This window comes from Quercus lobata, chromosome 3, assembly GCF_001633185.2.
Source record: "Quercus lobata isolate SW786 chromosome 3, ValleyOak3.0 Primary Assembly, whole genome shotgun sequence".
Lineage (NCBI taxonomy): Eukaryota > Viridiplantae > Streptophyta > Magnoliopsida > Fagales > Fagaceae > Quercus > Quercus lobata.
In genome coordinates this window covers 10,365,350-10,381,693 of record NC_044906.1, presented here as the reverse complement: position 1 = coordinate 10,381,693, position 16,344 = coordinate 10,365,350, and the positions used below count along the sequence as shown (strand labels likewise).

At 31.4% G+C, this 16,344-nt stretch overlaps 1 protein-coding gene and 1 long non-coding RNA gene across 2 annotated transcripts; both read right to left on the bottom strand.

Annotated features, from left to right (window-relative positions):
* Positions 1-1,938: 1,938 nt before the first annotated feature.
* LOC115981572 lies at positions 1,939-9,741 on the bottom strand. The gene is made up of 9 exons (XR_004089379.1): positions 8,968-9,741; positions 7,957-8,045; positions 7,267-7,560; positions 6,707-6,902; positions 5,666-5,850; positions 4,431-4,905; positions 3,851-4,139; positions 2,449-2,528; positions 1,939-2,347 (listed from the first exon to the last, which is right to left on the bottom strand). It is a non-coding gene; the product is annotated as an uncharacterized LOC115981572 (long non-coding RNA).
* Positions 9,742-9,877: 136 nt separating this feature from the next.
* LOC115980301 (putative disease resistance protein RGA3) lies at positions 9,878-11,864 on the bottom strand. The gene is made up of 2 exons (XM_031102564.1): positions 9,950-11,864; positions 9,878-9,903 (listed from the first exon to the last, which is right to left on the bottom strand). The coding sequence occupies exons 1-2, from the start codon at positions 11,862-11,864 to the stop codon at positions 9,878-9,880; spliced, it is 1,941 nt and encodes a 646-aa protein (XP_030958424.1).
* Between the last annotated feature and the right edge of the window lie 4,480 nt (positions 11,865-16,344).

The window sequence follows — 16,344 nt, the reverse complement described above, 5'->3', positions numbered from 1 at the left end:
AAGACAAAAACAAAAAAAAAAAAAACCTAATCCTCCACTTTAAGCAGCAAAAGAAAACAATAGTCAATAAAACCCCCAAAAAAAAAAAAATCTAGGTGTACGATATTTTTTCCAACTATTGATGTCACCTATTGTAATTAGTAAATCAATTATAAGCCTTATAAATATGATGTTTACATCATTGTAAACATCATATTTATATGGCTTCTATTTTTATTTATTTATTTTTTTTGTTGAATTATATGGCTTATAATTGATGTTTATTTTCATAAAAAAATAAATATGATGTTTACTTTTATCATGGTTTAAATATGTTATGAAAGGTGGTATCTAACCGGACTCAAAAAGCAAAATCAACACCAATGGGTGGCCCACCTTCATTTAATGTAATCAATTAGTATTTGAAACCTAAAGGTCAACTTTGGTTTAGTCCATCACCGGTTCACACCATGGTTGTCAAAGTCAAAATCTTACATAGGATCAAAGAGAGAATCATGTGGATCGAACTGTAGAATTGAATTGAGGATAAAAAGTCGCTTTATGCTATATTTAATTACCAAATGACATATGTTAAAGAAATAAATTTGACAAATCTCTCTCTCTCTCTCTCTCTCTCTCTCTCTCTCTCTCTCTCTCTCTATATATATATATATATAAAAGTTTACTATGGTTTTTGAGTGAAGTTGTGGTGTGTCTTTATATTAGAACTCATTTTGCTCTCTCTTGTGTGTGTGTATATGTGTATGTGTTTGTTTCTCAAATATATATATATATATATATATATCTATAAAAGTTAAAGCGTATTATTTATTGTTACTATACTTCTATTGAGCCACATCAGCAGCTAAATTATCCACTTATTCCCAATTTTCTCTCTCTCACACATGTTCCAACACCCATAACATACTAAACATTCTAAATTAACAGTATAGTGCATAGAACAATGTTTCTAACCATGTACATCATGGGTATAACACAAGCATATAATAATGAATTCAATCATACAAAGTAAGTTCTTTACTAATTTGTAGATTATTTTCTACTCTAGTCTGGTGTGGCCTTCATTGACCAGAGTTGGCCCTCAAATTTCTTAGATAGTGAATTCCATTGATGCTTTGCTCACTGAAACATCTGTGTGTAGGACTAATTTTGAGTGCTACTTATTCCATTATAAAGTATCTATTCAAGGCTTCAAAATGAATATAAATTTGACCAAGTCATAAAATTTATTTATTTTGGACTATAGTTCTTTTTTGTCCTTCATGATGGGACCCTGAAAAAAGAAAAAGAAAAAAAAAAGACATTTGAAACCAATCTGACGCTAATAATGACTTGTATGGTACTTTATTTTGGACTATAGTTCAACAACTTCTGTTTCACCCAGTAGCTTCCCTGGTATTCCAATGTCAGGAGCAATTATTGAAAAACTTATTTGATTATTTACTGAAAGTTAACAAAAATATAGTGAACCTAGAAAAAGTGAGTCTTTAAAAGGAAGAATAGATGCAAATAAATTAGTAAGTTAATAAAAAAAAATTATAATCCTCCACTTTAAGCAGCAAAAGAAAACAATAGTTAGTAAACCCCAAACAAAAAATGATATTAATAATGAGTCTTATAAGATAAGGATGATATTATTTCTATCATGGTTCGAATATGTTATTAATGTTGGTATCTCTAACAAAAATGTTATATAAATACCTACAGACATGTCAAATGCTAGAACAAATTGTTAAAGAATAAATTGGGTAGGACCGTGCCTTGCCACGTAGTCCAGAAAAGCACAGCTTACCTAATCAGTAGGCAATAGACGACTAATTTTATCAAGGTCATATATGTGAACAAGAAGATCATTTGGGTAAGATCGTGGTTTGGCACGTTGGTCGCCCCCTGCCCATTTTTCATCCAGCAAAAAAAAAAAAAAAAAGACTTTGGTGGTTTACCACTTAATCCAGAAACTGAGAAAAAGCACGACATATTACCTAACCTAAGTAGACTACTAATTGAGTTTTGGCATTATATTCCATGTGGAATATATTATTTGTCTTTCTCAGACAAGATCATATGTCAACCAGAAGATGCTTAATTCCTTAGTAAACAAGAAGCGAAGTTTGCTATGTAGTCCAGAGAAAAAAACTACTCCTTTTGGCATTTTATTACGCCATGTAATTGGTCCTTCTCCTTCCCAAGCTTAATCCCTTAATCTCAGATAGCTAAGACCCTTCTCGAACCCAATTAAGCATGAACCGTTAAGGAGAATCGACAAGGTATATGAACCCAATTAAGCATGCATTCACCACTAGCTGATTGGAGATTATTTACACTCTAACACTACCACTTCGTTCACCTGCAATATTATCTTAGCTTATTTAAGATCAGAAGAAAAAACAAATACAATTTAACAAAAGCAAATGCTTAATTATACAAAACAATTATGCCATTACATACCTTTCAAATAACTACCTGTCCGTATTTAGGCTGTCAGACTCCAACCTTAATGGATGGAACCACCTGGAGCCAAGCCAAACCTAAAATATATAAAATACAAAAATGTCACTTTTAAAATGTCATAATTTATACAATGTAAAATAAGAGAAATATTATAACGAGCAATGACAAATGCTACATGAAAATTATTTATTTATTTATGGAATGACAACTTGAGTAGAACATGTCCTAAAATTTTAAGATTTAACTATAAGATCACAGCATCTTTTCATCTAATTGAAAATCACAGCATCTTTTCATCTAATTGAAAAAAAAAAAAACTATGTATTCCTTTATCCCTAATTCTCTAAATACATTATCAAAAAAGCATTTACTGAATAAGGTTTGATTTTAGAAAAGAAAAAAAGGTTTTACTAAATTGATTTACTTTGTATATTTTTATAAATATGTACTTAAAATATTAAATATGACCCAAAAAAAAAAAAAAACTAATAATATAAGGGGAAAAAAAAAAGAAAAAGAAAAAAGAGACATTGATACTTAAACTAGTGTTTGTATTTTTTTCCCCCTAAAATGAAGGGGGGAAATCTAAAAGGAATTAAATACAATATAATTTTTAATTAATAAAATAATTTGATATAATTTTTAAACTAAAAGGCATCATTCTCGGCGGCTGCCTCCTCTCTGTGGCATTGGACAATGCCTCGTGTGGGATTGCCATCCAAATTTTGTAGCGGTCTTTCAAAGAAGCAGTTTGTTTGGTAACAGCCCTAAGTTGCATCTGTTCCAAATTAAGGGCACTCCTATTCTAGGTTATGGATAAACTCACTTGCATTAGAGTTAATTTTGTACATAGTAAACTATCAGACAATGATTATGAAGAGACCGACACCTTTCAATCAGCGACTGCAATCTGAATATGCATTGGACAGGAGCAGAAATAATGTTAAACAAATGGTACCATATCATCAGCTTCCAAGCAAGCATTATACTAGCATAGTTACATCATAAAAATGATCATGCCACTATCTTGATTATCAATTCTATGCAAATTGTAACCAATTTTTTGAACTGTTCTTGATTCAAAACTAAGGTTAGAGGGTCAATGAATAGAGCTTGAAGTGTAACAGTGGAAAACATAAATTGACATTCACTTGGCCACAAGATGGTACAGCTTCAATATTTACATGAGCTGAGGATTAACAGTTACAGAAGTAAATATTTTAAAACAACAGATTTATATTTGTGAAGTTTGAATCAATCTAGACGGTACCTAAAATGGACCTGTTTTCCATATAAAAGTTCATTGAGCTTATAATTGATACGAGAAAATGGTAGAATCATAGTATGAAAGAATTAATTGTTCAGAAGTTGTTAAAAAATACGTATACCTAAAACTTACACAAAAGAGTGCATAAGATTGAACCATTGGTGACTTAATCACGCCGAGAATGAACTTTGCTGAGGAAGGATGTTCATTCACATGCATGCGTACACACACAATTTCAGCTGTGTCCTTTAGCTGAAATTCAGAAACCTCAGCTTCGTGATGCTCTTCTTCACCATACTCTTCTTTGTCATCCTCCGTCTACATGCCCAGAAGAAAATCTTCGCTCTCTTCTCTCACCAGAACTCACACCTAAGCTTCCATACTTGTAACAAGTATCCAAGCCATTGAGCTACTAAGAGAGCTAGTTATGCACAAAAGAAAACCATATGAGTTATTTGAGATTAGTCTTTTAAATATTTATCAGTAATTGGAGTTGGAGTTCTCTCTCTCTCTCTCTCTCTCTACATCACACGATAGCCAAATCTAAGCAACCACATGCTATGTGAGTTATGTGTATACACTATACATCAATAAATTAGGATAAGAATATTGCTAGTGTGTTCTTTTGGTTGAAAATGATAATATTTAATTCTTTTTCTTTTTTCAAAAGAAAAGAAGAAGCCTAAGGATAAAAAGAAGTAGAATAAGTTACCTGTCAATGAATCGTATCCTTACACATGCTCAAAATCAATCTGGATGTTTGGGATGTGGGAAATCTTAAGCCAATCCTCTCCTATCCCTCTTTGGCAACTTTGGCTGAGAATCGGACTGCGATCAATCTCCAAATCCTTCAACGGAGTTGTACAAAGGAAGTCCAGTAGTGACTTTAACTTCGGGCAGTTGGAGATTCTCAACACTTGAAGCCATGGCATGATAGTGCTACGCCAGTGTTCCTCTGCTGCCTTCATTTCTCCAATCCCAATCCATTCTTCCCACTCACCCAAATTGACAAACAAGAGAGTTTTAAAATTTGGGAATAGTATGTCATCTTTCTTGTTTTTGGATTCTATTCCGAGAAATTCAACACCCGCCTTTTTCAAACCATAAGAGAACTTTATTGTTAATGATTTGAGCAATGGAAGCTTCCCCAAAGGAGGCATAAACTACCCTTCTCCAATAAGTTTAGACTGCATAAGTTCAACAAACAAGGTTGTAACTTCCACAGAGAGAAGGAAGAAAAAAAAAACCACACTAAACTTAAGAGCAAAGCTTGAGAAATAAAAAATTTTAATAATAGGTTTACTACTGCAAATCCAACAGAAATTCATTTGCTATAACATCAAAATAATTCGTTCAATTGAAATTAATCAGCAAACTTCTCTTCTATTGCCCTATTCTAGAAAACATAAATCACAGTTGTAAGCTCAAACTCATCCCAAGATCAATCTGGCATTTTAATTCCCCACTCAGAAAGTTTAGCAAATTCTCATTAAGGAGTACTCCAAATTAAATATCGTAGTAAGTTTTTAGTATGCTAGATGTAAGACCATTATTGCATTGTAGCACTATTTTGAGTTAAGGCAAAAGGAAGTCCAACAAGATTTAACAAAATTCCAAACTGTGCGAGATTGAAATAAATCAGCAATTGAAAGAACAATATGGAAAAAATCTGTCCATTTGGTATATGTTAATCTATTGGTCCAATACTAATTGTTAAAACTAAAAGACTTTGTTGATGATCTGAATCATGAGGGACAAATAGATGAAGATGGTTTTGAGATTTAATACTAGATTACACTAGGAGATGAGCAAGATATGACATTGTCAATGATTTTAGGAGGTCCAGCCACAAAAGCATTTGAGGGTACTCAAAATTTCCTGCAGAGAAGATGAGTACTCTTTAACACAAGTTAGATGCAGCTATATAAAGTTAAATCTTAAAGTTACCAAAGGCAGGGAAGCTTTTTAGTAGATTACTGAATCCTGAATGCTGTAAACAGTTTCAAAGGTGCCACCAACACCTCCTGTTCTCCGAATTATGGTGCCATAAAATAAAATTTCAGTCATTTGCATAACCATTCCCTCTTAAGCAAGCTGAGCTTACGCATATGGACCATAGTTTTGAGATAAACCTGCAATAATAAACAAGTTAAAGGAATGAGAGAATACACAGATAGCATAAAACCATTTAATCAAGATTTGCATGAAAGATTGTTTTGTAGTACTGAACATACACAAGAGCAACTTCTAGGATCACTAACTCCATAAAAAATAGCTAATAGTGTTTGTTGGCTATGGATTGTTTTGCATTACCCAATTTTCCTTTATAGATTTTGTAAAAGCAAAAATTGAAAGCCAATTGCCATTTTCACTAAATTTTATTCTTTCTTTAGAAAATATACAATGCTCCAAGTTATAATTAATTGGCTAAAAAAGAATCAATATGAGATTACAGCCCCCCTTTAAGAAACTTTCTTTTCAATAGTTAGAAAGTATATCAAGGTAAGCTTCTGAAGGCTAATTAGTCAAATGCTAAGCAAGTAATATATTCATGTCAGATAATTTGCATTGATGTAACTAAGCAAATTTTTTTTTTATGCAATATCTTTGTTTTAGTTTTTCGCCATAGGCCCAAGTAAATCAAACTTGTAGTCTTTATATGGTTTGGCCTTATTGTTAATTATAATTATTCTGTGACTAATAATTAAAAATTCAGATTGCAATATTTTGAATTTTAGTAAAGGAAATCATAGATACAATGTGGTGGTGAATTTTGATTGGAAACTCGACTACTAATTAAGAGATTAAAAAAAAAAGGAATTGACTACATATTATCTAGTCTTCTGTAATTTCCTATATTTTGAAGGAAATAAACCCAATTGCAGGAAATTCCTTGAGTGACATGGCTGAAATAAAAAAGCGAAGAAGTCAAAACAAACCAATAACAAAATTTATTGACTACCAGGAATGTTGTTCTGTGATTATTACTTGATCCAAAGTATTTGTAATATCTTCATATCTACTGGTGGTTGCTTCCCCCACTTTGCACTATTCCATGCCATGAAACACTACCGGAGTGAACAATTGTAATATAATATGGCTTCATTGCCTCCTTTTTTTCCCTCGTACATATTGGTGACAAATCAGGTATGTCCATGTTTGAATGTCATTCCAAATTGGGAAACTAAAATGAAAAAAAGGATTCAAACATTCAAAATTATAGATTTCAGATGTAACCAAATCAAATGGACTACCAAAGAAAACAAGATTAAAGGTTAAGCTTGTTTGCATAATCTTTGAAGTGATAATGGAGATTTTGCACCATGTTTTTTTTTTTAAAAGTAAGGGTACTTGTGTACATGACACCTTTTGCATGATGTTAAGATTGACAGAGACCAAATGTGTACAGAACATTTTGCACGATGTTCTAATTGAATGAGACCAAAACATTCCCAGGCCCTTAAGGGTTGGATACAAAAGTTGTTGACCTTGATTTGAAAAGCAAATGCAATAGCATTTGAAGGTGAAAAGGAAGAACAAAAAGTTACCTATTGGTGAATCAGAATTGAACAGCCCAGAACAAATAATAGTAGTATGGCTTCATTGCCTTCTTCTTCTTTTTACCTTGCACATATTGGTGACTAATTCAGTTGTTTCCATTTTTGAATGTCATTCCAAATTGGGAAACTACCAATGGTAAAAGGAAAAGCAAGCATTTCTCATATGAATCCCTCCACACCTAGTGGTAACTAGTAACATCCTCCTCCTCCCCCTCTTCCTTGTCATGAAACTCTTCAATCACTAAGACAAGAAATCTGCACGCCTTTGTATTCATCACTCTCCTAAATGTATAACACCAAACCATGCAGGTAGACACAGGAAAATTCAATATTATATAAATTGAAAAAAAAAAAAAAAAAAAAAAAAAAAAAAAAAAGGCCATATGAAAATAATAAAAATCCACTAGTAAAATTTTAGTAACATCCATTCTGCAACGTTTGTCTTTTTCAAATCGATAACCTCACACACGTTCACATTAACTTGTAATGTTGCAAATAGTAGGCATACCAGATTGTACCATTCATGTTAGTCTTTGTGATTTTGGCCAGAATCCAAAAAATTTCTCTCCCAGTTTTGATTAATTTCTTTTTTAGAGAACTTTTGAGAGGTGAGTAGATAATTAATCGACATTTAGCTCTGATAAAAGATGAAGATGAAGCAGAAGTGGAAGAATTTACCTGTGACTGGATCAGACTTGCTACGTTAAATCAAGTAGAGAATGAACTTTTCCAGCATCCAATTCTTTGTCATACTCGTCTTCGTAATACTGAATTTACATGCCCAAAAGAAATGCATATGAGTTATTTGAGTTTAGTTTTATACACAGCCGAAATCAAGAAAATGAGCAAGACCTATATACATTAAACAGAAAACAAATTAGAAATTGGCAGGCACTGTAGTTGTTTTTCTATATGCAGATAAGTCAGATTTAGTGATATGTTCATTTGATTATTCTAACAAAAATATCCAACCTTTAAAAAAAATTGATTTGTGGATATTTTGAGGGTCCCAAATTTAAAACACTAATCAAATATTGATTAACTCTCCCTAAATAAAATAACTGCTACCTGTTTTATGCTAACTTAACAATTAAGCCAAATTGTGAATGCAATTAGCCAATTAACACAAGCATTGATTGCATGGAATGGATAGGAAACTAATTAAAACACCAAAGCAGTAAAGTAGATATCCCAATAACACACGATGTGCTAAGGAGAAGTCGATCGACCCTTGGTCCGGCATTGGTCCGGGCGACTTCTCTGAAATAACAGAATTTAAACTCGCCGGATAGCTCCATAAAGTCGGTGGACCCATAGTCCAGAAAGTCTAACTTGCACTTTAAGCTCTAGAACCTATTCAATGTACATTGGACCCACTCAAACATGATTACAATGATACAACGAGCAAATTACAAAGAAATTTGACACAAATTAATGCCAACAAATTATAAAACCTAACATATACTTTGAACCCATCAAAATATTTTAGATAAATCTCAAGATAACTGAATCTAAGCAACTACATGTTATGCTACTTATGCATATACACAGCAATGAATCACTCTAATTCAAAATTACTGAGAATTTGATAACTCTCGACCTTAGTAATTTTTTTTTTCCGTGGAAAGTTGTGGCAGAAAAATTAGAATCTCTTATTGAAATTTTTGGTAAAATAAATGAAGAAGTTACCTCTGATCCGTGTCCTTGCACATACTTAGTTAATCTTGATTCCTGGGATATGGGAAATCTTGGGTCAGTCCTCTTTCGCTGAGAATTTGATTGCCTTGGATCTCCAATTTCTTCAATCCAGTTGAACCAAGGAAGTTCGGCAACGAGTTTAACTTTGGGCACCATAGAATTATTAACTCTTCAAGACATGGCATTATATCAAAACAGTCTTCCTCGTTTTCCCCTGCTTCTCTCATCCCTTCCTTTCCAGTCCATTCTTCCCACTCGTACAATTCCATAAAGCATAGATATTTCAAATTTGGGAATATTTTTATTTTGTTGTCTTTCTTGTTTTCAGATTCTATTCCCAAAAATTCTACACCGACCTTTTTCAAGCTATGTGCATTCGTTATCGTTAATAATTCAAGGAATGTCAGTTTCCATAGAGAAGACAATGACTCTAACTTTATGCAGCCTTCGAGATAAAGCGTTTTCAATTTGGTCAAGAGCATCGTCGAATTAAAAGAAATTGTGGTGCCCTCATACCAAAAAATTGATAATTTCTCTAACTCTGGAGGTGTCTCTAAAGCATTCAGAACTAATTCATCATCATTCCCCATTCTCATATCATTCTCTCTGTGAAAATTTAGATCTAGAGTATGGAGGCCTATTTTCTTATTGAGCTGTGCATTCTTTGCCTCACATGCATCTACCACATTCCCAAGCCCTCTTATTTTTAGACTCCCTGAAAGATAGTTCAAATTTTTTAATTCTCCGAGTTTACATCCTGTACTATTATTCTTAGCACTTATGTTGAAATGGCTTAATGTTCTAAGAGAAGTCAATTTACCAATCCCTCTTGGAAAATCTATCGGTTCAAAAATATAACCATTTTCATCCAAAATAAGATGTCTTAAGTTAATTAGTTTACTCATTCCTTGTGGTAATTTCTTGAACCTACGACCAATTGTAACCTTCAAATATTGTAAATTACATAGATTACAAATGGTTTCAGGCAAATTGTCATCATATTTATGTAAAAAGAGATACCTCAAATGTATGAAATTTTCCACTACATCTGGAAGTTCCTTCAACATATCACCATATTCAAAATTCAAAGTTAATGTCCGTAAACATCTAAAATGTTGGAATAGGGTAGATAAGTTATAATCACCTTGAAATACAAGAATGAGGGTGCGTAGATTGCTTGCACTATAAATTGACTCGGGAATTTGGGCTTCTTTGAGAATTTTTAATTGCAAATGGCGAGCATTTTTATAATCTAATCCCAAATTTATGTCACTATTGATTGTGAAGCATTCATTTTTTGACATTAATTGTGCAACGTCATGCACTATGTCATGCATTTTACACCTTATTATCTTGCCATCATCCTTATCTTTCTCAAAATCTTGGAATAAAGAGCGTATGGCTAAGTTTTCAAAGTAGTCTCTCGCCATGATTTCTATCTCCATATTTGCATTTGACTTGATATATCCTTGTGCTATCCACATAAATACCAACTCATCGATAGAAAAGACATAACCTTTCGGAAAAACAGCACAAAATGAGAAGCATCGTCTCAATGGTGACGATAAATCATAGTAACTAAATAACAATGGTGCAAAAATACTTTTTATTTCCGCATCTTCCAATTGCCACAAATTGCTATCCAGAACACTCTTCCATTCTTGTATACTTCTCTTGAAGCGCATGAGACTCCCTAGAGTCTTTGCGGCAAGTGGCAAGCCTTTGCATTTTTCTACTATTTGCCTACCAAGACCTTCTAGTTGCTCACGTTGATTAGAATCCCTATCAAAAAATGCTATTTTACTAAACACCAACCAACAATCTTCTTTTGACAATTCCTTCAAATTAATAATGCTCACACTTTCCATTATCTCTGCAACTCTAGTTTTACGTGTAGTGACTAGAATTCTACTGCCATTAGCAACACATTTGAGTGCAAGTTTGAATGGCTCCCACATTGTGGAGTCTTCATTCCACACATCATCTAAGACAAGAAAAAACTTCTTTCCCTCAACTTTTCTACAAATTGTTTCCAATAGAGTTTGCAATGCAGTCATGTTAGGGGATTGAGATTCAAGAAATTCCAGGATTTCAGATTCCAATGAACTTTGCGATGCAGTCATATTGGGGGATTTATATTGAATAGATTCAAGGATTTCCATGGCAATCTTGTACTTATTGAAAGAGTTAGAAACACAAACCCACACTTTCATATCAAAATGGGTCTTCACTTCGTTATAGGCTAGTTGAGCAAGAGTAGTTTTTCCAATACCACCCATGCCCACTAAAGAAATGACATAAGGGCTTCTTTCTTCTTTTTGATTACCCTCACCCAGTAGGATGCTCACTAGATCCTTCCTAACCTCATCACGACCAAGAATTTTAGCCACATCAACAAAGGAAGTAGTTTTTGGTCTCTCAACTACTTCAATGGCCCTACTCAATTCAAACCCGAACATCTCCCTCTCTTTGTTAATCTCATCTAATTTTTCATTAAGTTCTTTTATCTCACGAGCAATAACACGATGCTGAAAAAGATTAGGAATTGAGACGGGGAGCCATACCTTTCTCTTCTTAGCAGCTCTAGTTTCAGCCTTTTCTTCTTCATCTTTTTGTTGTTTCTCAATCTTTTCTTTGATCATGGCAGTGTTCCACTCATCCAACACGTCATCCACCTGGTAGGATACGTCTTTGAGTTTATCTAACCAAAGCTTCACAGCTTCCTCCTTCACTTGCCGTTTCTCTGCATCATTGAGCATTGCTTGGATGATGTGGAATTTGCTTTCAAGCTTTTGCACTTCTCCCTTGACATTTGCAATCGATGAGAACTCTGAAGCAATGAAAGAACTAAGCTGGTCCTTGATAGTAGAAACAAGAGCCCAAGCCATAGTTGGAAGTTGGAAATGGAAATTTGTTTGGTTAACACAAGAGTACCGAAAGAGCAAATGGCAACTGCTTGATGAAAGAAGTGACCAAAGAGGAGATTAAAGTCCGAAGATGATGTAGCCAATTGATCTTTTAAGTTAGCCCTGCTCTCGCTTATTATCTGGCCCACTTGATTCCACTATTCTTTATGCTGTCATAATTATTATTATTATTTTGTTTAGAACTTAGAAGTCATGATCTTTTTTATTATGAACTATTCTATACTTCTCTTTTCTTTTTTATTTTGTAGCGTTTGATGATGTTTTGATTACAATTTATTACATTATTATTGGGTTTAATTTGTACTATTATTGATATTATTTTATTAATTATATTGACAGTTTGTCATTTCAACATTTTAAAATATTTTGTGATTCTATATTTATTGTTTACTATTTTTTTGTTCCCACAACATGAATTCACTATTTACTTAAAAAATAAAAAATAATATCACAAATTCACATTAAGCCCGAATCTTTTATAAGGGCCCAGTTTAACAGGTGAAGTTTTGCTTGGAAAGCTTAGTCTTTAGATATTTTTGGTTTCCTACAAATCTTTTAAGATTTTGCAATGTGAAATGTTTGACCGTGATCTCCAATTTGGTTCTTAGAAAGTTCAAAGACTTCTTCTTTTGTGTTTCACACACCTTCTCTGATATTGCAATGTATAAGAAGTTGGTCCTTAAGAGGAATTATATATGAAAATAATTTAATAAAGTGATAAAAAACAAAAACAAAAACAAAAACAAAAAACCTATTTTGAGAATAAATGGCAAAAAAAAAAAATTTGTTTTTTGTTTTTTGTTTTTTTGAAGACAAAAACAAAAAAACCTAATCCTCCACTTTAAGTAGCAAAAGAAAACAATAGTCAGTTTAACCAAAAACAAAAATTCTAGGTGTATAATAGTGAGCTTTATTAGGTAAGGATGATGTTGTTTCTATCATGGTTTGAATATGCTATTAATTTTCTACCAAAAAAAAAAAAAAGAACATGTTATTAATGGTGGTATCTCTAACAAAAATGTTATATTAATATCTGTAGACATGTCAAATGCTAGAATAAATTGGGTAGGACTGTGCCTTGTCGCGTAGTCCAGAAAAGCAGAGCTTACCTAACCTGTAGGCAGTAGATGACTAATTATATCAAGGTCATATATGTGAACAAGAAGATCATTTGGTTAAGACTGTGGTTTGCCACTTGATCCAAAAACTGAGAAAAAGCACAGCATATTGCCTAACCTAATTTTTTTGACTACTAATTGTGTTTTGGCATTATATTCCATGAACTATTTGTCTTTCCCAGGCAAGATCATATGTCAACCAGAAGATGCTTCGTTAGTAAGCAAGAAGAATAGTTTGCTATGTAGCCTGGAGGGAAAAAAAAAAAAAAAAAAAAAACCTAAATTGATTTATAAATAAGAGAAATATTATAATGAGTAATGACAAATGCTAAATGAAAATTATTTATTTATGGAATGACAACTTGAGTAGAACATGTCCTAAAATTTTAAGTTTTAACTATAAAATCACAGCATCTTTTCATCTAATTGAAAAAAAAAAAAAAAAAAAAAACTATTTATTCCTATATCCCTAAATCTCTAAATACATGATCAAAAAAGCGTTTACTGAAGAAGGTTTGATTTTAGAAAAGAAAAAAAGGTTTTACTAATTTGATTTACTTTGTATATTTTTATGAATATGTACTTAAAATGTTAAATATGACAAAAAAAAAAAAAAACTAATAAATATAAGGGGAAAAAAAAAGAAAAAAGAAAAAAAAGACATTGGTACTTAAACTAGTGTTTGTATTTTTTTCCCCCCTAAAATGAAAGGGGGAAAACTAAAAGGAATTGAACATAATATAATTTTTAATTAATAAAATAATCTATATATATATATATATATCTAAAAGCTAAAGCGTAGTATTTATTATTGCTATACTCTTGCTGAGCCACCTTATCCGCCACGTCAGTGATCTCATAATTAATCCTTTTCATATTTATTTTTTTCATTTAATTTTTTTACAATATTATATCTATATATATATATATATATATTGGCTTTATAAATTAATTTTAAGCGGTTTTAACTTTACATATTCATCTACTTTAATTTTGATGTTATAACTAAATATTTAATCAATGGAAAATCAATACATAAGTGTTGTCTATGTATATTCCTCTTGGGTGGTTTTTACTTTAAATATTATTTTGCCCCTTAATCTTCCTTTAATTTACTTTTTTTTATTCTCATTCTCTTACTATAAATTTGTCACTCTCTCATTCTATTCATATTTTTAACATACAAAAAAGGTTATTTCTCTCTTTCTCTCTCATTTTTTTTTTTTTTCATTTTTTTGGGTTATTTTATTTTATTTTTCTTGCATCTATACCTTAGATTGATGAATATTTGTGTTTTTTTAGAACTCTACTTTTGGTTGTTTATAACTGAAAAATGAAATCAATGAGTAATATATATATATAATTGTCTATACAAAGGTATTCACAAGTCTTGCTTAATCATTGATGGTAGAAAAGATACAACCTAATAATTGTCCATAGGAGGGTCTCCTACTAGAGGTTTGTAATCCTCATTTTCATATTATTGATTAATTCATATGTGTTCCTTGATGTAAGTATTTTTTTTTATCATTTTATTTACTTAACTAAATACTTTTAATGAATAGTGTTTCTTGTTGATTTGATTTGGGGAAAAATCATAATATTATTTGTCATATTTGTTGTTGTTGTCAGGTTTTAGTTTATTTAGAAAACAACATGATAGTCTGGATAAACTGATGAAGAACAGTTAATGTATTTGAAGACAATGGTCTTTATGGAATTTCCTTTCATTGCTTGTAAATATTTTGTTTAACAAATTAATTAGTACAAAAATTGTTATGTTTTTGTTATATGATGTTCCTAGATGTAAGCATTTACAAATATTTTATATTGTTCTTTATCTTCCCTATTTTATTAGTGTATTCTTTGAGATTTTTAAGGAAAAAAAAATTCAAATTTGTGGTTAAAATTATTTATTTATCTATTTATTTTTCAAATACTTCTCCATTATGACAACATTAACACAATACTTCTCCATTTTCCCAAAAAAAAAAAATCACTACTTTTTTCCCCTTTGAAATTGTACTCTTGGCTTTTTTAAAAGGAAAAAGAGTTACAATCTTTTAGTTTTCCCTTTTTTGTTAATTTTAATTGTATTTTTGTTGAGTTTTATTAATTTTTTAGATACATTTCTCAGTGTTTTTGATTTTATGGTAAAAAAAATTGGGTTTGAGAAAGTTTGTTAATTGAAAAATAAAAGAATAATTTCCAAATTTTATATACTTTTTGATGATACACAAAATATTATAAATAACTTTTAAAAAAAAAAATTAATATTTTCACTAACTTACCTTTTAAATTTTAGAGAAAATTTGTATTATTTAATTTTGGTACGATATAAATTATATATATTACATTTATGATTGTCTCCTATAATAAATGAAAATATGATTATAAATTACATTACTATTTATTAAATTATTTAAATTGAAAAAAAAAATTAATGAGATCACCTTAAAAATATTATCACAAGAAAAATGCAAGACCCGCGACCAGGGTTTTGAAATCCAGACCAGACTGTATGGTCCGACCCGGTTAACCGGGAACTGTCCCTTGATACGGTTCTTTTAACCCCAAAACCCGCTATACACCAAAAATAAAGTGAATCGTTTAAACTGCGGTTAAACCGTCCGGGTTGGAGAACCGTGGCCGGGTCTCATGGGTCAGGTCGAAACTGGAGAAAATAAGCCATTTTCTCTATTGAACTTTGTCTTTTTATCTCTCATCCTCACCACAAATCCAAAAATGCAGTCCCAAAACACACTAAGTCCACAAAATAAAAAAGAAATGAAAAGCACAAACCTTATCTTTACCCGTTCTTCTGCATTTTCCAATTTTTCCTTCTTCTCCGTTCTTCTGCGTTCATTCTTCTTTTGCTTCTTTGGCATTTCCTTTCTTCTTCTGGTGCCCAAAACCAAAAGAAATCAAAAGCCTAAGATTTTTTCTTTTCCAATAAAGCTATCTACCAATATGGTAGACACTACCCCATCCCCATGAAAAAGTTGGACATGTGGCCATGCTTCAACCATTCATTTGCTTTTAAATTTTTTAAAACTTTTTTCATTTAATTGCATTTTTTATAGGACATTTAAATATTTAATTGCATTATTTATTGGTACTACAAACCCACATATTCGTATATTAAATTCATGTACTGTTTTTCTCAACAACCATTCATGTATTGTTATTGTAAATTAGGATTTATATTATAGATTAAATCTGTATAATATTACATAAATTTATAAAAAAATGTACAATATTATACATATTTGCATAAAAATATATAACGTTGTAGACATTCATTTTGTTCATAATATAAATTT